The sequence below is a fragment of the Podarcis muralis genome, chromosome 4 (genome assembly GCF_964188315.1).
Source record: "Podarcis muralis chromosome 4, rPodMur119.hap1.1, whole genome shotgun sequence".
NCBI classification, from domain to species: domain Eukaryota; kingdom Metazoa; phylum Chordata; class Lepidosauria; order Squamata; family Lacertidae; genus Podarcis; species Podarcis muralis.
The window spans coordinates 28,161,233-28,183,207 of record NC_135658.1 but is presented as its reverse complement, the minus strand read 5'-3'; the positions used below and the strand labels follow the sequence as shown (position 1 = coordinate 28,183,207).

Sequence of the window (21,975 nt, the reverse complement as noted above, 5' to 3'; positions counted from 1 at the left end):
CCTGCTCTTAAGCCAAAAAGGATCTCAAAATGCCTTACATGAGAGCAAGACGGTCCCTGTCCACAGATTTATAATCTAAAACACAACACAAAAGGAAAAAGGGTTGAGGAGGGAAAAGGAAAAAATAATGTGCTACAAGTCAGAGTTATGCACTTCCTTCCTTCCCTGATTCTCCCTTTCATTTGCCCCATCATCATGTTTTCCTTGCAAGTAAAATATGGGATTGGGAATCTCATGTTTTCTTATGCCCGTGTAGTTCTGCCCTCCATGTAGACATAGAAGCTGGATCCCCCATTTGAACACAGCATTAAAATCTTTCTTTCATGCTTTACTTACAAATAGCACATGAAAGGCTATCCATGGCTGCTAGGCCTGATGTCAGTGTTCTACCTTCAGTTATCAGTGAGGGCATGACTTTGAATACCAGTTCCTAGGGAACACTACAAACTTAATTCTTTTTAAAACAGCATGAGACCACTGTCAATTAAAATTAGCTTTTGCTTTTCAGTGGAAATTGCAGTTTACAATGGAGGAACCTAAGATATGAAACAATCTCAGACAGATGATGGAGTAACAGCCAGCAGATTGGGCAAAAAGAAGGTGGAGAAATGTTCCCTGCGTGAAGCACATGGTGTGTAACTTTGAAACTGGTAGAAATTAGTCATAGCTTTGAGGATTTTTCCAAAAACAAATTTACAACTGTTTTATCTTGCAAACTTCCTTTGCATGCTTCATTTGTGCTACGTTTTGTGGCTGCGAAAGGGAAGCTGCTCTCCAGTTTGCATGTGTAATAAGATTCGTGTGACACGTGCTGCAATATCAAGGAACATAGGAAGTGGCCTTATATGTGGTCTGTCTAATCTAGTCTTCTGTGCACTGACTGGTAGGCGTGTGTATCTGCAGGAATTTTTTTCCAGGGAAGGGAAGGCAAATCCTCCAAATAAACAAGCAAACCTCTGGACTTTCACTTTTTGAAATATGACAACCCTACCACTGTGAGAACAGGATGCTGGACTAGGTGGCTCCTTGGCCTGATCCAGCAGGCTCTCCTTATTTTCTTAACCAGCATCAGAGAACACCTTTAGTAGATCTGGTGGCAAAGCTTGGGTAGACCAGGCTTCTTAGAAACCTATACTCCAGCTCTTCCTGTCCATTGCTCCAGTAGCATAAGAAATATGCCAGAATAGCAACACTGGACGACACTTCAGGATGGTCAGAGACTACTTTAATCACCTGCCCCATCCCGCAGGTTTAGCAACAGTGGGTTACGTTACTGGGTTGGCATAACCCACATTCAGCTACAGCTCTGACCCCAGCAATATGTGTACAATATTGATGGGCTTCATCTGCATTGATACTGGCCATTTTTTAAAAAAATGTTTACAAAGAAAAAACCCTACTTTTTTGGGGGGGGGGTTAGAAGAGATAAAATAAGACCTGAGGTTTGGGGTTTGGGTTGACAACCTCCTCCCTAATCAGAGCTATACCCAGAGCTACTTATTTTCTATGGAGCAGCAGCAGTACCAGGGAAGACTAACATAAAAACCTTTAAAATGACCCCAGAAGTTCCATTTCTAGAATTTCTTTTGCCTTCTCTTTGTCTAATTGGCTAGACCTGCTTGCTATGACCTCATTCACTGACTAAAAACACAGGCAGGCAGATGCAGGACAGTTGGTCACAAAACGATGGAGGGAATAGGGTCTGCCAGTTTTGTTCTCATATATCTGGTTCTAAAAGTGCTAAAACCACCTTTTAAAAATAAAGTGAAATATTCAAAGCTGAGAATTTGCAGTTTATGGCTCATGCCCACTGCTCCGCACTGCCACGCTGTCTTTCCAAGCCTACAGTACTTTGCTGGAGACTAAAAGAGGGACTGACCATGGCAGCTATACCAGGTGCTCTGCCAATGAGTTACTGCCTCAGATGCAAGACATATATGTAGTGGTGAGGCATGAATACCCAATATTATCCTACCTCTGTACCAACAAAATTGCCCAATACAGTGGTACCTCGGGTTACATATGCTTCAGGTTACATACGCTTCAGGTTACAGACTCCGCTAACCCAGAAATAGTACCTCAGGTTAAGAACTTTGCTTCAGGATGAGAACAGAAATCGGGCTCCGGTGGTGTGGCAGCAGTGGGAGGCCCCATTAGCTAAAGTGGTGCTTCAGGTTAAGAACAGTTTCAGGTTAAGAACGGACTTCCGGAACGAATTAAGTACTTAACCCGAGGTACCACTGTATATCCAATGGTGCTATTATTTGCATGGGCAAATATACAGAGAGGAAGAACATAGGAGTGTTCTTTGTTAAATAGTTCCTGCAGCCTGCTGCACTGTGCTTCTCCCAAGATCCAGTCTCCACTGCTAATCCATGGCTATTTCAGATTGATCTGAACGGTTGCAATTTATAGTAAGGGATACATTGCTGCTCTATTCCACAGGAGGAACTCTGGTCCGAGATGCTACTAGACTCCAACTCCCATCAGCCCCAGCCAGCATGACCAATGATCAGGGATGATGGGAGGGGTAGTCCATCAACATCTGAAGAATCACAGGTCTGTCGTCACAGAGCTGCTCTCACAACCACCCTACTCAGTATTTCATCCTCCCCATGGAAACCCAGCCATGTCTACCTTTTACTGTACGTGAAGAGGGGCTTTCGGAATGCCAAAATTTTGGTGGCACACTAAAATTTGAACCCAATGTGTAGTATCAGGTGTGTGCGACTGTCTCACTTGGAAGACAGTCCAAGAAAGAAAACAGGCTTTTCACCCAGTACTGGTTATGAGAATAGACCCTGACGTCTGATCTCTCCAGGAAGATTTGAGTGCCACATATTGGCGTGGGGTGTCTTGTGACGGCATCAGTCCTTTCAATTCTACTTCCTCTCTTTGTATCATATTTTCACCATCTGGCACCCTATCCTATTTTTCTTTTCTCTTGTTTTCTCTTACTCTTTTTTTTTCCTGGCCCACTTCAGTATTTACAAATTTCTTCCCCACCTTGTCTAAGAGATGACATAGGAAGATGCCTTAAGGTAAAGTTAAAGGGACCCCTGACAGTTAAGTCCAGTCTCAAACGACTCTGGGGTTGCAGCACTCATCTCGCTTTATTAGCCGAGGGAGCCGGCGTACAGCTTCCGGGTCATGTGGCCAGCATGACTAAGCCGCTTCTGGTGAAACCAGAGCAGCGCACGGAAGCGCCGTTTACCTTCCCGCCAGAGTGGTACCTATTTATCTACTTGCACTTGATGTGCTTTCGAACTGCTAGGTTGGCAGGAGCTGGGACCGAGCAATGGGAGCTCACCCCGTGATGGGGATTCGAACTGCCAACCTTCCAATCGGCAAGTCCTAGGCTCTGTGGTTTAGACCACAGCGCCACCTGAGTCAAACCATTGGTCCATCTAGTTCGGTATTGTCTACACTGACTGGCAGCAGCTGTCCAGGAATTCAGAAGGCAGGGGCCTCTCTCAGACCTTGCTGGAGAGGCCTGGGATTGAAGCTGGGGCCTCCTGCATGCGCAGCAGATTTTCTGCCACTGCTCTACAGAACCTCCCTGTTCCCAGTTCCTGTTCCCATTAACCTCTAAAGCATCTTGAGCGGTCGAGCTCAGAACATAGGGAGGTGCAATTGTGAAGACCTTTTCAGGATCACACAAATCCAAAACAAGGCAAAACATAGTCATTTTGATATTCTCATTCTGCATCCTGGTTGAGACACACTTTTTTGCCGGCTTTCATGGATACTTAGGTATTGTGTGTGTGGTGCTGTTGCTGCTTGGCTTAATTTTGTTTTTTTGAATCTTTACTTACCCACAAAGGATGTGGTTTCTTTGTTCTTTTCCTTTTCAACAGGCCTGTTAGAAGCAGCAGAAAGAAAGAGGAACTAGGCAATAGACTTCCTTATTAAACCATAAGATCCTTTAAAAATTTATGCATTTATTATAAAACACTCCATTTATTGTAAAATCTTTGTTAGCGATGTACCTTTATTGTTGTTGTTGTTGTTGTTGTTGTTGTTTAGTCGTTTAGTCGTGTCCGACTCTTCATGACCCCATGGACCAGAGCACGCCAGGCACTCCTGTCTTCCACTGCCTCCCGCAGTTTGGTCAAACTCATGCTGGTAGTTTCAAGAACACTGTCCAACCATCTCGTCCTCTGTTGTCCCCTTCTCCTTGTGCCATCAGTCTTTCCCAACATCAGGGTCTTTTCCAGGGAGTCTTCTCTTCTCATGAGGTGGCCAAAGTATTGGAGTCTCAGCTTCAGGATCTGTCCTTCCAGTGAGCACTCAGGGCTGATTTCCTTAAGAATGGATAGGTTTGATCTTCTTGCAGTTCATGGGACTCTCAAGTCTCTCCTCCAGCATCATAATTCAAAAGCATCAATTCTTCGGTGATCAGCCTTCTTTATGGTCCAGCTCTCACTTCCATACATCAATACTGGGAAAACCATAGCTTTAACCTTAAAGTACCTTTATTAGGTCAACCAAAATGCACAAGCTTACTTCAAACTCTTCATCAAGCTAGAATCTAGGTGTTAGATGGGAAACAGAGGATGGTGAGGAAATAAAAAAAAAATTATCTGGTGGTGAAGTCATGGGTCTGCCTTGGGTCAAAGTCTTAAAATGGAACATAGAAGGAAGTAGCAGACCTTCAAACGAGGCCGTTAGGTGCTGGGCAGGTTTCATGTTGCACCAATAGCTGCTGAGCCGAAGGAACATTCCAAGGTGGATTCCCCATATTTGGAAATAGAAAACCCAGCTGTTTATATAATGAAATTCTCCTGTTTACTATAAACTTATAAAATACTGTTATAGGCCACCCCAATCTCTGCTGAGCGGTGCAAGATTCCAGTGGTCTTGGCACTTCACCAGAGTTAGTGTTTCTTTTGGAAAAAATGAGGCACAGCGAAGGCTATAGTGTCTTTCTGAAATATGGCTTATTTACTGTGGAGAGAGTTGCCAATATTCACATCACAAGAGAGTGCTTTGTTACTCTCCTAAAAACAGCAAGCTTGGATCTACAAGCAACTGAATCAGCCATGCTGCCTGATAGTGATAGCTTCTTCCCCTTGGCCCCCATATGGCATTTCCATACTTCCTCCTCCTTCTTCCTTTTCTTTTCTAGCTTTCTTTTCCTAAGAGCAAAGGAAGGGTGAGTACCACCCTTATAGTTCAAGCATTGGTGTTAGCCTCCTGCATATCACCCCCATTTAATTGATAAGATCTAGTGTAATGACTCTTGAGAGTCCCATGGACTGCAAGAAGATCAAACCTATCCAATCTTAAGGAAATCAGCCCTGAGTGCTCACTGGAAGGACAGATCCTGAAGCTGATACTCCAATACTTTGGCCACCTCATGAGAAGAGAAGACTCCCTGGAAAAGACCCTGATGTTGGGAAAGATCAGGAGAAGGGGACGACAGAGGACGAGATGGTTGGACAGTGCTCTCGAAGCTACCAGCATGAGTTTGACCAAGCTGCGGGAGGCAGTGGAAGACAGGAGTGCCTGGCGTGCTCTGGTCCAGGGGGTCACGAAGAGTCGGACACGACTAGACGACTAAACAACAACAAAGTGTAATGACTCTCCCATGGACCAAATTATACTCCAGACATGATTATATACCATTATCATTCCCTCTATTTCTAATATCCAAGCTCTGAGTGTCATTCCTATAAAGCCAAATTTGCATATAGCCAAAAGAAAGTTGGGTTCATTGATGGGTGGGATTGCCAAAGTCTTTCTTCCTGGATGCCCACCCTCTTCCCACCCGTTTTAATTTTTGGCCAAGTGCATGAAGCTGAAGGTGCGCCAGTTAAATGTGCATAAGTTACTAGTTACCCGTATGGCTAAAATGGTGTCAGTTGGCTTGGGGAAGTTTGCAGTACAGTGGTACCTCGGGTTAAGCACTTAATTTGTTCTGGAGGTCTGTTCTTAACCTGAAACTGTTCTTAACCTGAGGTACCACTTTAGCAAATGGGGCCTCCCGCTGCGCCGCTGGAGCACGATTTCTGTTCTCATCCTGAAGCTAAGTTCTTAACCCGAGGTACTATTTCTGGATTAGCAGAGTCTGTAACCTGAAGAGTCTGTAACCTGAAGTGTCTGTAACCCGAGGTACCACTGTAGTATACAAAATATTTTGGTACAAAAAAAGAGAGAGGGAGAGAGAGAGGTGGTGGCGGCGAACCCAAAACAGGCCAATTAGGACTGAGTATGCTCAGTGGGCACAGAATATTTTGTGGCTGTTGGAGGGTGGAATGAGGAATTGAGCATGGAATGGAAAGGCTGGAAACTGACCAGGAACATGGCACGCTACAACATTTTGTTGCAGCCCACGGGGGGGGGCGTGCTCAAAAAGTATAGAAAAGCATTAAAAATACTAAATTAACTGAGGTTCCACTCCCCTAGCAGAAGCCTGCCTCCTCTAACAGAAGCCTGCCTTCTGTAATGTCCTCACTTAGGGGTGGATTTTTACCCGTGATCTCCCCCAAAAAGCCCAACAACAAAATGCCCCCCTAAAAATAAATAAATGCTGGGCTACGCCCATGTTGCGGTCCCCACTTGTTTTTATTTATTATTTATGCACAAGCCAGCCATATGGGCGGGTATCAATAAAAACACCACCACCACCATCAGTGTTATAACCTTAAATCAGGGTTGAGCAGGAGGTGAAAAGGATGTTAGGCAGTTGCAACATATGGGAGGAGGAAGTTGCAGGAGGTTAGCCTGGGGGTGGGTTGTGCAAGGCGGGGGGGGCATGCACATGGGTGTGAAGGTGGATGCAAAGTGGTGCTGCAGAACAGAATAGAGAAGTGGCTTCAGAAAGGGCGTTGGGGAGGTGGAAAGAGAAGTTATTCAGTGTGGGATTAAGGGCCAAGCGGCATCTCTTAAGAGACTGCAATAAGGATATCCAGAAGCTTATGATCGATTGATTCATGAATGCCGGGTACCAGGGTGCCTTTCCCAGAAACTGCTGCCTGGCAAGGTCAAAGCAGCAGCCAGGCACGCGCATCAAAATCAAAGGGAGAAGGAACTGGGATAATATCCCCACTTTTAACTTGCCCTTTTCTCCCCCTGGAGGAATCATGCTAGTTTGCGCTGGGCGATCACGAACCCCAAGAAAGGGTGAAATTTAGGGCAGGCGTTTTGTGCAAGTTCCCCCGTTTGGGGCTCTTATCTTATTATCTTATCATTTGCTGCTGCTGCAAGAGCCTTCCTCGTCCAGCCTTCCTGCCTCGCTCATTAGGAAGGAGGTTTGTTTCCGGGGTTTTTGCAACAGCTATTTTGGAGGTGGAAGTGATGGTGGAAGAATGAATTAAAGGAAGCGCGTTAGCATAAAGGAAGCGCGTAACCATTAGTACTTTCCTGGCAGACACCCGAAATCAGCGGAGTCTCTGTGGCGCAATCGGTTAGCGCGTTCGGCTGTTAACCGAAAGGTTGGTGGTTCGAGCCCACCCAGGGACGGGGAGAGCGGATCTTTTTTACTCCTCTATTTCCCATTCTTGCTCTACAAACTTTGTCGCATCGTTAGAACGGATTTATCTCACTCTGCAATTTAATTCTGCAAAGCAGCTCTGGTTTGGAAGAAGGAAGTACCTTGCATTTAATTCATAGATACCATTCTGAACTGCTGATTTTTATTTTTTTAAACGGGGAAACTCGTGTAGTCGAAGCAGGTGCAGGGAAACTACCGGGCATGTCGCTTTTTTCTCCGTGTCTCCTGCAGGGAAGTGCACCAAGTAAAGGAACTTGCACATCGTAAGTTAGGTCTGTCGAATGTTGCAAAGTAACTGTTGGACATGGATGGATCGAGACTGCCAAGTTTAGGCGTGACTTTTAACCACACTTGATGGCACCTTACTTTGCAAAAATAATAAACTAGTATTATAGAACAGAATTTTGTCTGTGTTTGTGTGTGTGTGTGTGTGTACATATCCATGTTTATGTATGTATCTTATGCATGCAATCTATCGGTTTTTCCTTCCCCGTCCCCAGCACGCGGCTAAACGCTAAAGCTTGCAAAATTCTGAAAATTGCAAGAAATGCACATGCTAATTCTGCTATAAGAATCATGTGGGGGAACCTTGAGTCGACCTGGGTTTCCGTAGTGTAGTGGTTATCACGTTCGCCTAACACGCGAAAGGTCCCCGGTTCGAAACCGGGCGGAAACACTTTTTTATTTTTCTGGATACAGTTGGTGAGACGTTTTACGATCAGAACACGTTTAGAGGAGGTACCGGCCGGGCTTTGTGTTATTTTGTACCAAATGATAAATATTAATGTGGTTTGAACGCAAGTTCAGTCACTCAGCAAACTTTAACCCAACCGCTCTGCAATTTTTGTTATGCTTTCATTGCTCGCGTCGACGTATTTCCAAACGGGGTGCGTGTCGGTGGGAGAAATCTGGGTGATTAAATGCCTATTTTAGGAAGATGGAGAAAACGTTGCGTGCTTCTGAAAGTGAGAACAAAGCGACGGCAGAATTCACACTTCCAATTCTCACACTGAAAGCTCTTACATTATTTCAAGTAATTAATTGTGCATTTTAAAAAAATCTGTACTTTTATTAGCGCGGAGCCATGGGGTGTGTGTGGGGGGGGGGGAGGATCGTTTCCTCCGTGTTTGGGTAAGCGAACCCCAAAAAGCAAGGAGCTGAACAAGGGCCTGTTTGCAGAGCAGCCATGGATCGCACCTCTGCAACGGTGTGCCATTATTTCTAAGCCGGATTATTAAAAAAAATCACTTAAAATATGGGTAGGCAAACTAAGGTCCGGGGGCCGGATCCGGCCCAATCACCTTCTAAATCCGGCCCGCGGACGGTCTGGGAATCAGGGTGATTTTACATGAGTAGAATGTGTGCTTTTATTTAAAATGCATGTCTGGTTTATTTGTGGAGCATAGGAAATTGTTCATTTCTTTCCCTTCCAAAATCTAGTCCGCCCCCCCCCCCCCAGGTCTGAGGGACAGTGAACCGGCCCCCTGCTGGAAAAGTTTGCTGACCCCTGACTTGAAAGTTTGCATCTAGCGCCTTCAGCCACAGAGAAGTTTCCTTCGCACAGTTTCGTGAGAATCCCGCTTGCCCCCCCCCCCCCATCCACAAGGAGGGAGCGCCTGGTTGGGCAAACTTTCCTCTGAGCTGCAAAAAAAGCATCAAAAGTGGCGACTGCTACATCCCAGGGAAAACTCTGCAGTATTATACATTGGGGTGAGGTGAAACGTGGACCAGCGATACCTATTAGCCACAATGGCTATTGCTCTGCCCTCCACCATTGGAGGCATCCCCCCCCCCCCGAATTCTGCGCACTGTAGTTTATCAAGGACAGTTGGAAATTTTAACTCGGGGTGTGTGTGTTAAATTACGGCATCCAGAACAATATTGGCCCAACAGGTTGTTTCCCCCCACACCATGGCCCATCAGACAATGTCACACCAGTGACATCAACCAATGGACAGGAGGGCAGGTTTTAATCTTGCATGAGCTGTGCCACCATGTTCCTAGCAGGGAACAGGTTTGTGCATGCGAGGCAGCCTGATTTAATCTCTGCGCATCAGCTGCTCTGGCTCCGATCTTAAAGTGGATGTAAGAGACTCGCAGAGGCTTTTGCAAGCCTCCTCCCACCTCCCTTTTAAGTTGTAAAAAGCCTCTGTGAGTCTCTGCTTAATGGTTAGTGTGTTGGAATCCCAACTCAGCCATGAAACTGATTGGGTGAGCTTAGCCCAGACACCATCTCTTAGCCTAACCTATCTCACAGGCAAAACAAAAAAAGTTCCTTCCAGTAGCACCTTAAAGACCAACTAAGTTAGTTCTTGGTATGAGCTTTCGTGGGCATGCACACTTCATGCACACGAAAGCTCATACCAAGAACTAACTTAGTTGGTCTTTAAGGTGCTACTGGAAGGAATTTTTTTTTGTTTTGACTATGGCAGACCAACACGGCTACCTATCTGTAACTATCTCACAGGGTTGCTGTGAGGATGAAATGGGGAGAACCATGTAATAATAATAATAATTTTATTATTTATACCTCGCCCATCTGGCTGGGTTTCCCCAGCCGCTCTGGGCGGCTCCCAATAGAATATTAAAAACACAACTAAACATCAAACATTAAAAACTTCCCTAAACAGGGCCACCTTCAGATGTCTTCTAAATATCATATAGTAGTTTTTCCTTGACATCAGATGAGAGGGCATTCTACACAGCAGGTGCCACTACCGAGAAGGCCCTCTGCCTGGTTCCCTGTAACCTCACTTCTTGCAGTGAGGGAACCACCAGAAGGCTCTCAGAGCTGGACGGTGGGGGTGAAAACGCTCCTTCAGGTATACTGGGCTGAGGCTGTTTAGACCTTTAAAGGTCAGCACCAACACTTTGAATTGTGCTTGGAAACGTACTGGGAGCCAATGTAGGTCTTTCAGGACCAGTGTTATATGGTCTTGGCAGCCACTCCCAGTCACCAGTCTAGCTGCCGCATTCTGGATTAGTTGTAGTATCTGGGCCACCTTCAAAGATAGCCCCATGTAGAGCGTATTGCAGTAGTCCAAGTGGGAGATATCTAGAGCATTCACCACTCTGGTGAGACAGTCTGCATACCAGATGGAGCTGGTAGACACCCTGGACACAGAACTGACCTGCGCCTCCGTGGACAGCTGTGAGTCCAAAATTACTCCCAGGCTGCGCACCTGGTCCTTCAGGGGCAGTTACCCTATTCAGGACCAGGGAGTCCTCCACACCTGCCACCTTGAGATCCTTGGAATATAAAGGTCATATATAAATTTAACAAATATAAGATCAGAGCAAGATCCAGTTTCTACACAGCCTTTGGCAGCCTCCTAGGTTTAGCTCTAAGTTAGCATTACCTAACAAGAAGTACATCAGTTATGGAGCAGATGCATTTAGGTGGCATGAAGTCATTAAGTAGAGGTGGCGACAGGCCGACAAATAAATGTACTTGCACTCCAAGATTCCCTCACCAAGTAATAGTGATCCATTTTCTGGAATGTGAATAATCAATACAATGAAGTAAATGTGAAAAATACAACATGCTTTCTTGCTTCTCAAAGGGTGCTTAAAAACACAATGAGAAATATAAGTCAGTTTTAGACTGCCTCCGCTTTTGAAAACAATTTTCTTTTCATTTTGATTGAAACTCTGGGTGTGTTTTAAAATGCCTTGATTCAAGTTTTAGTAGATTTGCTGATATCCCTTCAGTATGGTCCCAGAAATCGTATTTTTTATTTAACTAAATTTATATACTAGGTAAAGGTAAAGGTACCCCTGCCTGTACGGGCCAGTCTTGACAGACTCTGGGGTTGTGCGCCCATCTCACTTAAGAGGCCAGGGGCCAGCGCTGTCCGGAGACACTTCCGGGTCACGTGGCCAGCGTGACAAAGCTGCATCTGGCGAGCCAGCACAGCACACGGAAACGCCGTTTACCTTCCCGCCAGTAAGCGGTCCCTATTTATCTACTTGCACCTGGGGGTGCTTTCGAACTGCTAGGTTGGCAGGCGCTGGGACCGAGCAACGGGAGCGCACCCCGCCACGGGGATTCGAACCGCCGACCTTTCGATCGGCAAGCCCTAGGCGCTGAGGCTTTTACCCACAGCGCCACCCGCGTCCCGTAAATTTATATACTACTTGACTGTAATAAAACCTAAGTGCCTCCTAAATGAATCTTAAACCTCACAACTCATCTGAACAAGAGGGAGTGGCCCGGTTTCATACATAACTAAACTAAGGCATGACCTGTTTAGCAAAAATGTGGTGTTTGTGAACATATGAATCCAGACAATCAGACTAACCATGGTCTGTCCAAACCGAACAACTTTGCTTAACCATGGTTTGTTTAGCCAACCAATCTCTAGAACTTGGGCAAGCTACAGAGGCGTAAAGCAAGAACAGCTGAAAACAAACCAACTTTCTAGAAGTAAGCCATGTCTTACTTGCTTATCGGTGAGACAACTCAGGTTCCCCTACCCCCAACAAATCAGGGTTAAAGCAAGCCACGGTTTAGCATTATGCGCAAACACAGCAATCACAAAGGACTATTATTTAATCACAAAGAGCAGGCTGAAAAGATGTATGTTTATGTCACATTCTCTTCATTATTGGTTTAGATGAAACTTGCTTCATTAGGTATCTTTTGAGAACATATTTTTTTCTTTCAAGTGTACAAAACAAAATAATTTAACACACATAATTGTGGAAAAAAATAGAAACCTAACAGCTCTTTTTTAAAGAGCTGACTATGCCAATGAGAGTTTTGAGACAAGCATCTGTCAGCAACTGTGCTGCCACACTTATGAACATGATGCCATATATACTTTTTTGTGATCTATTACCAGATTTCTGTGGCTCAGCAATTATGCATTTTTCTTTGACATCTCTTGTGTGAATGTAATTCTACCTCAGTAACTTTTTACTGTTTGTCAAAAATCTACCTGTTATCACCTCTGTTTCAGACACAAAATCCAGAGTCTTGTCTGTTCCCATTTGTCTTAATTTATTATTAATAATAATAAACCAACCTCATAGTAAAAAAACTTTCACATTTTAAAAAATCCAAAGAACCACCATGTGCAAAATTAGCTTGGAACACAAGTTATGCTTTGCTTTAAAGCCATCTAACAGAAACATGTGAAATTGTTAAAACACAATTCACCATGCTAAGAGGGTTTCATCAAAGTGATGCAAGTCTTGAGTGTCAGCCATTATTGAATTCAGCATTGAACTAGGCAACAGTTCTTCTAGACTAAATTGTTTTGTTGGACTTTCAAAGTCGAGTTTCTTGGGGGATGATTTAAGTGACAGGTTTGTACGGTCCTCATATCCATTCTCCTTTACTGGACTATGATAATTATGGTCATGGTTTATTTCCTGTGCACCATATCCACATTCTTCTTCTTGTGGAAGTTCCAAGGAAGCAACAGATGTAGTGGGAGACAGCAGCTCAGATAAAATGTCATCAAAACTTGAACTGCTACACTGGGACATACTGGTGCTTAGAGAATTCACAGATTTACTATCTTCAACATCAATTTGGTCCTGCAGGGCATTTAACAAGCTCTGCAGGGAGTCACTTTCTTTCTGGGATTGAAGCTGTGACTGATCCTTCATCCTTTTCTTGGGAGAGCGCCTGTTTCGCACCTGAGCCTTCGCCACCTTATCTAGCGAAGCCAGTTTCTCCTTCTTAGCTTTCAGCTGCTGTTGAAGTTGTAGGCGCAGTCGGTGTGCTATTGTAACACTTGACTCTTCAACATTCTCAGCCGATGTAAAGCTTTTAGTTTTATTGTGGCTCGGTTTAGGCCCAATCTGGTTACCCAAAGCAACCAGTGAGCCAGCACTCTCCACCGCAGTACTTTTGCTTCCAACAATGTGATGCTTTTCTATAGGGGGTCTTGCAAAAAGAGTGGGTGAGGATAGAGGAGGAGCCTTATGAGAAGAATCTAATGCCCTCTCCGTTAACTTCTCCCTTTGGTTTTTTGAATGTTTTGCTTGAAAACCATGAAAGTGGCTTGCCTGTCTACCAAGTGAAGTGCAGCGAGTTTCTTTTTTAATGGGCTTTTTACAGATCTCCGTGTTATTATAGGTTAATAAACTTTTGGGCATGAGAGGATGAGATCTTTCAAGTAAACCCTTTACCCAACTGCCTGTGAACGACTTTGTTCCGTTTTTAGGGGCCGAGTGAGAATAACTACTTGGGGAAGAAGCAGAACTAGCCTGGGAATTTGCTGTTGCTTCTCTCCAGTGTTCTACAGTACTATGTGTTATCTGTACACTATTCCCTGCTTTTGTTCTGCTGCTTTTGTTTTCTTGATTTGCTGTGTCCAAACTGCTGCTATCTTTGATCGGAACTTCAGGTTCTGCCCCTTGAACTGGTAACATTTCTGGTGAATAATGGCTATTGCTCAGAGAAACGACCGGCGTTATAAGCATGTTACTTGCATTGTTTGGCTGCCCTTGATGCAAGGGAGTACTGCCATTTTCAAGTAACTTGCACTCCTTCCCAGCAACATCTCTTTCAGAAGTAGTTGGAGAAACTTTAACTCCACCTGGATCATGCAGCTGCGATGTGTCCATTCTGACTGTCATGTTATTTTCCACTGCAGGGCTTTCGTCCAGTGGTTTACCTTCAGAGTCAAGTGGAACTCGTACAAGAGTCAAAGTTACAACATCATCATTGGCCAGGTTTTCCAAGCCACAAAGCAAATTACTGTTGTTATTCGCAATCAAGTTTTGTGTCTCATTTGTGTGTGCATTCAAGTTATCGTCGGTGTGATAAATTAAAGGTGCGTTGCCAGTAGACTTGCAATCAGCATATTTAAATGGAGAATCTGGCTGTGCTTTTAGCAAAGGAACATTCGTAGCTACTTCACTTTCTAGCTGCGAATCCTGACCATTTGTCAATCGTGGCGATTTTCTTTCCCAGATGACGATGTGAATCTCTGAAGGGGGAACGCCAAAGATCTTGTGTCTTCTAGAGTACGAACCCTTTAAGTCATCACACTCAAGCCAAGTTTCTGAAAATGAGAAATGAACAGTTCAGAATTTTAGGATGCATAATCCCTCATCACAGTTCTCTGGAAATCACTGTTCTATGCATTTCAAAGTCTTTCAGCACTTTACTGGATAAACCAGCTTTGAAATATATCCACAAAAATAAACAGCAACTAGCCTGCCCGCCCACACATACCTATGTAAGTCACAAATGGTCTCCAATTCTCTACCACTTTACAATGGCTTCCCTGCCTGGAAGCAATTTTTACTCACCACCGGAGATCAAGAAAACAGTTATTTACAAGTCTGATGTGAGCATTTATTTCACCTTGCCAGAAAGTGTTCCTAATAATGGATATGAGTACTACAGTGGTATCTTGGGTTACATACGCTTCAGGTTACAGACTCCGCTAACCCAGAAATAATACCTCGGGTTAAGAACTTTGCTTCAGGATGAGAACAGAAATCGTGCTCCGGCGGCGTGGGGGCAGCAGGAGGCCCCATTAACTAAAGTGGTGCTTCAGGTTAAGAACGGATCTCCGGAACGAATTAAGTACTTAACCCGAGGTACCACTGTACTTATTTTCATAGAATCATAGAGTTGGAAGGGACCCTGAGTCATCTAGTCCAACCTCCTGCAATGCAGGAATATGCAGTTGTCCCTTACGGGGAATCGAACCTGCAGCCTCTAACCAACTGAGCTATCCGAATGACTGGCTATAGGACTGATATAGGAATGGTTTTCGAGCTTTCTCTTATCTTCACCTTGGATCACCACACAGTAGAAGACATAATTGTTGGTCCTCTCTGAGAAGGGTTTTGAGGGAAAACCCTCCCCATTACTGTGGGAGGCTCCCAGGTGCCTTTTGGGACAGGATTGGCAAGGGGATAATGGACATGACTGTGCTGGAACTACTTATTATGAAACAGTGATAGCTTATGTATACTGGGTTAGAAAAACTTACAACAGAACAGCACACATACTACTAATGGCAGGCATAGGCAAACTCAGCCCTCTAGATGTTTTTGGGGCTACAACTCGCATCACAGCTGACCACTGGCCCTATTAGCTAGGGATGATGGGAGTTGTAGTCCCAAAACATCTGGAGGGATGAGTTTGCCTATGCCTGAGTTATGGGTTCCTAATCTCTTGCTTTTCTTCCCAGAATCATCTGAGGCTACCAACCAGGACTTACAGCAAAAAGAGAACGTCCCAGGCAAATTGCAGGGGAGCTAAAAGGAAAAGGGAGAAAGCATAACAAAACAAGACTGAACTTTCCTGATGAAGGACCTGAGAGGGCTGGTACATTTTGCACAGTAAGCTTTTTCTTTTACATGTGTTTCCTGCTTTCTTTCCGCCAGCCTGTGCAGACAGACACCTATTGAAGGACAGGTGATGGGAGTGCGCTGTACTTACCATCTGAATCCGAGATCCATGTTATGAAGTGTCTTGCCTCCTCCTGATACTGAACAACAGCTGTTACTTGGTAGGAATCTCCTTGAAACCGAAATGAGTAGGTCTCCAGATCATTACGTGGCAAGCCTTCCACAAAGTGCATCATAAGTACCGAGGAAACACTATCAAAGAAACAACAATTTGTAGCTTTAGAACTATGTATCTTACAGCATTATTAATACTGGATACATCATCCACACACAGCAGAATTAGCAACTAGCTGCTTAGGAAACTCCATTTATGAAAGTTTCATAAGTGTCTCAAAAGCTTTTTATAAAACCACCCAAATAAGACTATTTGAGAGCTTATAGAATGAGATTCCATAAGCCATGGTTTTCAAATAGCAGAACCTTGGAGGTAGGCACAGATGTCTAGCTGGCAAATTCATAGCTACATGATGGGACCCAGCAAGGCTACTAATATTATGCCAGAACTGCATTTTCATACAACACTAGCAGCAGCTCATTATCCACCTGCGATGTAGTTTTACTCACATCAGCAGCTTAATATGGTTCACACTTACTTTTCTAAAACCATTTCTCTTCTTTGAGATTTGTGGTGACAGTTATTACAGGGACCAGTATGAACAGCTTTCAGCGGGTGCCATTCTGGGATGATATTTGTAAATGTTGTCAATGTCTTCTGACACCTGAAATAAGAAATGATCCAGTGCTGTGAGAAAATTATTGCCAAGCTAAACCTGGGACATCCAGAAGAGTCATTCATATGAATGATCCACATTCAAAATTGCTCTGAACCTGCTGCAACCAAAAGCTTAAATGTAATTTTAAGTTCCAAGTTAAAGAAGTAAATACTGGCAAATTTCAGGGATTGCCCTAGAGTGGGAACGTTTACCCCATGCAACAGTTTTTAAAAGCTACAGGAATATATACCCGCTGCTTGCAGGTGACTGAAATTCAATAAACAATGAATTTTCCAGTTTAAAGTAAGCTTGACTGTAAGCAGTGGCATGTCTGCAACAGAAACAAAAAAGATATCTGTGGATGTGTACATGATTCTCCCCTGCATGTGAACATGGCCTTGGAGAACTGTACTGCCAGCAAAATGTGCTGGTTGTTTAGGCCAGTGTTTCCCAACCTTTTTTGGGCAAAGGCACACTTGTTTCATGAAAAAAATCTCGAGGCACACCACCATGCCAGATGGGGAAAGGTCACTTTTTACTTATGTAAAAAAAAATAAAAAAATAGTAACAGCATAGAAGGTAATGGTAGATGACTGTTAGGGTCTCCCCCCAAATGCAGAATTCTATTAATATCTTCCTTAGCGAGCCGCGTTAACCCCTGTAATGCTTTCTATAGAGTAAGCATAGGGGACACTGGGGGATGTGGAACCAAGGGGGCAGTGGGCCAAAAGAGTTAGGGATCTACTGCTTTAAACAGAAATAAGAGCCAGTGGGTTCTTCCTTTTTTAAAGTATCGTTTCAGCGTGGACAGCAGTCCGGATTTCCAAAAAGCGGCGCTTTTTTGCGTCTGAGCAAAGAAGAGAGAGAGGGGAAAAAAGAGAGAGAGATTGATTTGTGGCTGCGCAAAGGGGGGAGGAGCCCAGGAGTAAAAGTAGGAAGGACGAAGGGAGGGGAAAGGAAAGTTAATAGAAGGAAAGGCGGGTGGGAGAGAAAGAGAAAGAAAGAGGGAAGGAAGGGGGGAAGAGAAGTGGAAAGGAGGGAGACCGAGGCGGGGGAGAAGCGTCTGGAGAGTTGCTCCGAAGTTTGGGGGGCCGCGGGGGTGGGCGCGCGTCCCAGGAGGCGGAGGCCAGCCCGGGCTGGGAGCCGCGCCGCGGCCCGGGGGCAGTAGGCGGACCGCGGCTCCTAGGATGTGGAAAGGGGACGGCGGCGCAGGGGGAGGAGACCCGCACGGCTAAGGCATGCGCGCAGGGGGAGGGGAGCGGGCCGGAGGCGGGCGAGGGGGGCCGCGATCCCGCGCGCCGCGAACATGGCCTCCTTCCCCGCGGGCCCCGCCGAGCCCCCCGGCCGGGGAGGGCGGCGCGCCCCCGCCACCGGAGGAGAGCAGAGGCAGGAGGAGGAGGAGGACGAAGGCGCTGCCGAGGAGGCGCGCCAACTTCTGCCAACTTCGGCGCCCGCCCCGTCGCCGCAGGCTCCTCCCGGCCGAGAGCCAGAGGACGGTGGCGGAGCAGGAGGAGGAGGATCGGGTTGGGGACGGCTGCTGCGTCCTCTCCAAGCGCGGGGCTGGCCTCCGCCGCGCCCGATCCTCCGCGCTCGCCGCGCTTCTCGGCGGAGCAGGTCTCGTGCGGGTGCGAGGCGCTGCTGCAGGCGGGTGACCCCGGCCGGCTGGGCCGCTTCCTGGGCTCGCTGCCGCCCGACGCCGAGGCGCCGTGCCTGGAGGCGCAGGCGGGCGAGAGCCTGGCCAAGGCGTGCGCGCTGCTGGCCTTCCAGCGCGGCGACTTCGCCGAGCTCTACCGCCTGGTGCAGAGCCGGCGATGGGATGTGGGAGGGAGCTCGCCGCCCCACGTGTGCCTATGTGGGGCACGTTACAGCCCCGTGACGTCAGCGCCACGCAGGCAGCCAGGCAGGCAGACGGCGAGAGCCCCACGCTGGGCGGCCTCTCCTCGCCGCCGCCGCCCCGCCTCTCGCCGCCCGACTCGCCCGCCTCCCTCCCACGGCACACCAGGCAACGTCTCGCGGCACACTAGTGTGCCGCGGAACACCGGTTGGGAAACACTGATCTAGGGAACTCTATATGTTATTTCTTGAAGGAGAACTACCGTATTTTTCACTCTATAGGATGCACCCGACCATAGGACGCACCTTGTTTTAGAGGGGGAGAACAAGGAAAAAAAATCTCCCCCGCTCTGCTCAGTGCCCCTTCAGCGAAGCGGCAGGAGAAACGGAGCCCCTTCCATTTCTCCTCCCGCTTGGCTGAAGGGGCGCTGCACAGCTCTCCCTCTCTGCTGAAGCCGGGAGAGTCTTGCTCTCCCGGCTTCAGCAAAAGGAACCCAAAGCCTCCGGAGCGCAGCAGCTATCCCTGAAGCCTTTGGAGCACAGCGCGAGATCCTGCTGCGCTCCAGAGGCTTCGGGTTCCTTTCGCTGAAGCCAGAAAAGCAAGACTCTCCTGGCTTCAGCGAAAGGAACCTGAAGCCTGTGGAGCGCAGTGGGAACTCACGCTGCACTCCGAAGGCTTGAGGCAGCTATCCCTGAAGCCTGGAGAGTGAGAGGGATCGGTGCGCACCGACCCCTCTCGCTCTCCAGGCTTCAGTGAAAACAACACAAAAGGAGTGAAAGGAGGGCTCCCTCTGCGCTTTGGAGGCTTCACGTTGCTATCGCTGAAGCCAAGGAGCCTGCATTCACTCCACAGGACGCACACACATTTCCCCTTAATTTTTGGAGGGGGAAAAGTGCGTCCTATAGAGCGAAAAATACGGTACTTGAAAATGGTTTACAGATGGTACCTAACTCCAAGTAGGCTTGCTAAGATGTATAAGACTGAATCAGATAAGTGCTGGAGATGCAATGAGGTTGAGGGAAGGTTCTTTCATATGTTGTGAACTTGTAAAGGGTAAAAGAGTATTGGGAAATGATTTATAATGAATTGAAAAAAATGTTTAAAAGCACTTTTCCAAAACAAAAAACAAAAGCCCAGAGTCCTTTTTGTTGGGGATAATTCAGACTGAAATTCCCAGGTGTCAAAAAAGGTTATTTATGTATGCCAGCACTGCGGCCCGTGTTTTGTAAGCCCCAAAATGGAAAACGAGTGAGGTCCCAAACAAAGAAGAATGGCAACTTAAACTGATGGAATATCCACAGCTTGTGGACTTAACATACAGAATAAGAGAACAAGAAGAACCTACGTTTAGAGAAGATTGGAAAACGTTTATTGAATATATGGAGGGGAATTGTGTGCAATTGAAAACGTGGGCAGCATTAAGATAAATTCAACAGTGTAAATAAGTTTTGATGGATGTACAGTGGTACCTCGGGTTACATACGCTTCAGGTTACATACGCTTCAGGTTACACACTCCGCTAACACAGAAATAGTGCTTCAGGTTAAGAACTTTGCTTCAGGATAAGAACAGAAATCAGGCTCCGGTGGTGCGGCGGCAGCAGGAGGCCCCATTAGCTAAAGTGGTGCTTCAGGTTAAGAACAGTTTCAGGTTAAGAACAGACCTCTGGAACGAATTAAGTACATAACCTGAGGTACCACTGTAATAATGCAATACTGAATGGTTTAGTTTATATAAAATATGCAGGGATTTATGTTATACAAAATGAACCCTGGAAAGAGCAGAAGGACCTTGAGCTTGTTTGGAGGTTCTAGCAGGGGAGCGCAGCTATCACAGTGTTTCCCAACCTTTTTTGGGCAAAGGCACACTTGTTTCATGAAAAAAATCTCGAGGCACACCACCATGCCAGATGGGGAAAGGTCACTTTTTACTTATGTAAAAAAAAATAAAAAAATAGTAACAGCATAGAAGGTAATGGTAGATGACTGTTAGGGTCTCCCCCCAAATGCAGAATTCTATTAATATCTTCCTTAGCGAGCCGCTTTAACCCCTGCTCGGCGGAGCAGGTCTCGTGCGGGTGCGAGGCGCTGCTGCAGGCGGGTGACCCCGGCCGGCTGGGCCGCTTCCTGGGCTCGCTGCCGCCCGACGCCGAGGCGCCGTGCCTGGAGGCGCAGGCGGGTGAGAGCCTGGCCAAGGCGCGCGCGCTGCTGGCCTTCCAGCGCGGCGACTTCGCCGAGCTCTACCGCCTGGTGCAGAGCCGGCGATGGGATGTGGGAGGGAGCTCGCTCGCCGCCCCGCGTGTGCCTATGTGGGGCACGTTACAGCCCCGTGACGTCAGCGCCACGCAGGCAGCCAGGCAGGCAGATGGCGAGAGCCCCGCGCTGGGCGGCCTCTCCTCGCCGCCGCCGCCCCGCCTCTCGCCGCCCGACTCGCCCGCCTCCCTCCCACGGCACACCAGGCAACGTCTCGCGGCACACTAGTGTGCCGCGGAACACCGGTTGGGAAACACTGGTTTAGGCTAGCAAATAGCCATTGGAGGGAATGTCTGTCAATATGGGGTGAGATATTATGCTCCTGGACTTGGTGTCTTTATCAGGGAATAGAATCAAGTAGAATGGAAGTAGAATGGGATGTATCTGGGAACCTCATTTATGTTGAGGCTAAACATGACGTTTGGGCTACTGTCATATATTGCAGTGTTCAGCTCTTGAATGCACCCTTTAACTGGCAGGATCAGTTCTGACCAACAGCAAGAAAAACTCAGGAATTATCAAGTACTGCAGAGATAGCTTGTCTTTTCTGACAGCAAACACAACATTTTATGCTACGCTGTGAAAGAAGACGTATGGCATGCTCATAACACACCATCAATCCTGCACATGTTCTGTTTGCAGAGAAAAATATAAAGACATCCACGCTGATTTGAAGATTAACATGTGCTTGTAATAGGGAAGACGAGAAAGAACTTCAGCAGAAACTAACCTGTCATTGACTTGGTAGCCACACTGTGAGCATTCAAACTTCCATGAATAAGAGTGGAGAAACAGTTTTTCTGTTTGAGGATCCTTCTTTAAAAGTAGAGGGAATGCAAACACTGGGCTCTCCTTGTTACCTTTGAAGAAAAGAAATGGGTTGAGATACATGAAAGCGCCCTGCAGGACAGTAAAAACATTTTACTATGTTTCATAGAATCACAGAGTTGGAAAGAGACCATGAGGATCATCTAGTCCAACCCCCTGCAGTGCAGGAATATGCAGCTGTCCCATATGGGGATCGAACCTGCAACCTTCGCATTATAAACACCATACTCTAACCAACTGAGCTATCCAGGTCCTTTTTACATAATGTAAAATACCTTGCTGAACATGGCCAAAATCTAGTGACTCTTCAAAGGTGTTTCACATATTTCAGAAAGCACTTACAAGGGCCAATTCTTACAAACGCTGGTGCACAGGCTCATAAAGCGTGTTTTGCTTTCAGTTCAAACAACGAAAGTATGAAGGTCTAAAGATACCTGAATTTTGCATTGAATTATATACTTTTTAAGTCAC

The 21,975-nt window shown here is 46.4% G+C and overlaps 1 protein-coding gene and 2 non-coding genes across 5 annotated transcripts in view; 2 read left to right on the top strand and 1 right to left on the bottom strand.

Annotated features, from left to right (window-relative positions):
- Window positions 1-7,390: 7,390 nt before the first annotated feature.
- TRNAN-GUU (transfer RNA asparagine (anticodon GUU)) lies at window positions 7,391-7,464 on the top strand. Its single transcript has one exon. It is a non-coding gene; the product is annotated as a tRNA-Asn (tRNA).
- Window positions 7,465-8,098: 634 nt separating this feature from the next.
- TRNAV-AAC (transfer RNA valine (anticodon AAC)) lies at window positions 8,099-8,171 on the top strand. Its single transcript has one exon. It is a non-coding gene; the product is annotated as a tRNA-Val (tRNA).
- A 4,309-nt stretch (window positions 8,172-12,480) lies between these two features.
- Window positions 12,481-21,975, bottom strand: part of USPL1 (ubiquitin specific peptidase like 1) — a 20,678-nt gene continuing 11,183 nt past the window's right edge. For all 3 annotated transcript variants that reach the window (XM_028726424.2, XM_077927112.1, XM_077927110.1), the window contains 4 exons: window positions 21,407-21,536; window positions 16,471-16,596; window positions 15,909-16,069; window positions 12,481-14,514 (listed from right to left, as the gene is read on the bottom strand). In XM_028726424.2, coding sequence (XP_028582257.2) covers window positions 12,653-14,514; window positions 15,909-16,069; window positions 16,471-16,596; window positions 21,407-21,536 — 2,279 coding nt within the window. In that variant the 3' untranslated portion in view covers window positions 12,481-12,652. The remainder of the gene's footprint in view (window positions 14,515-15,908; window positions 16,070-16,470; window positions 16,597-21,406; window positions 21,537-21,975) is intronic.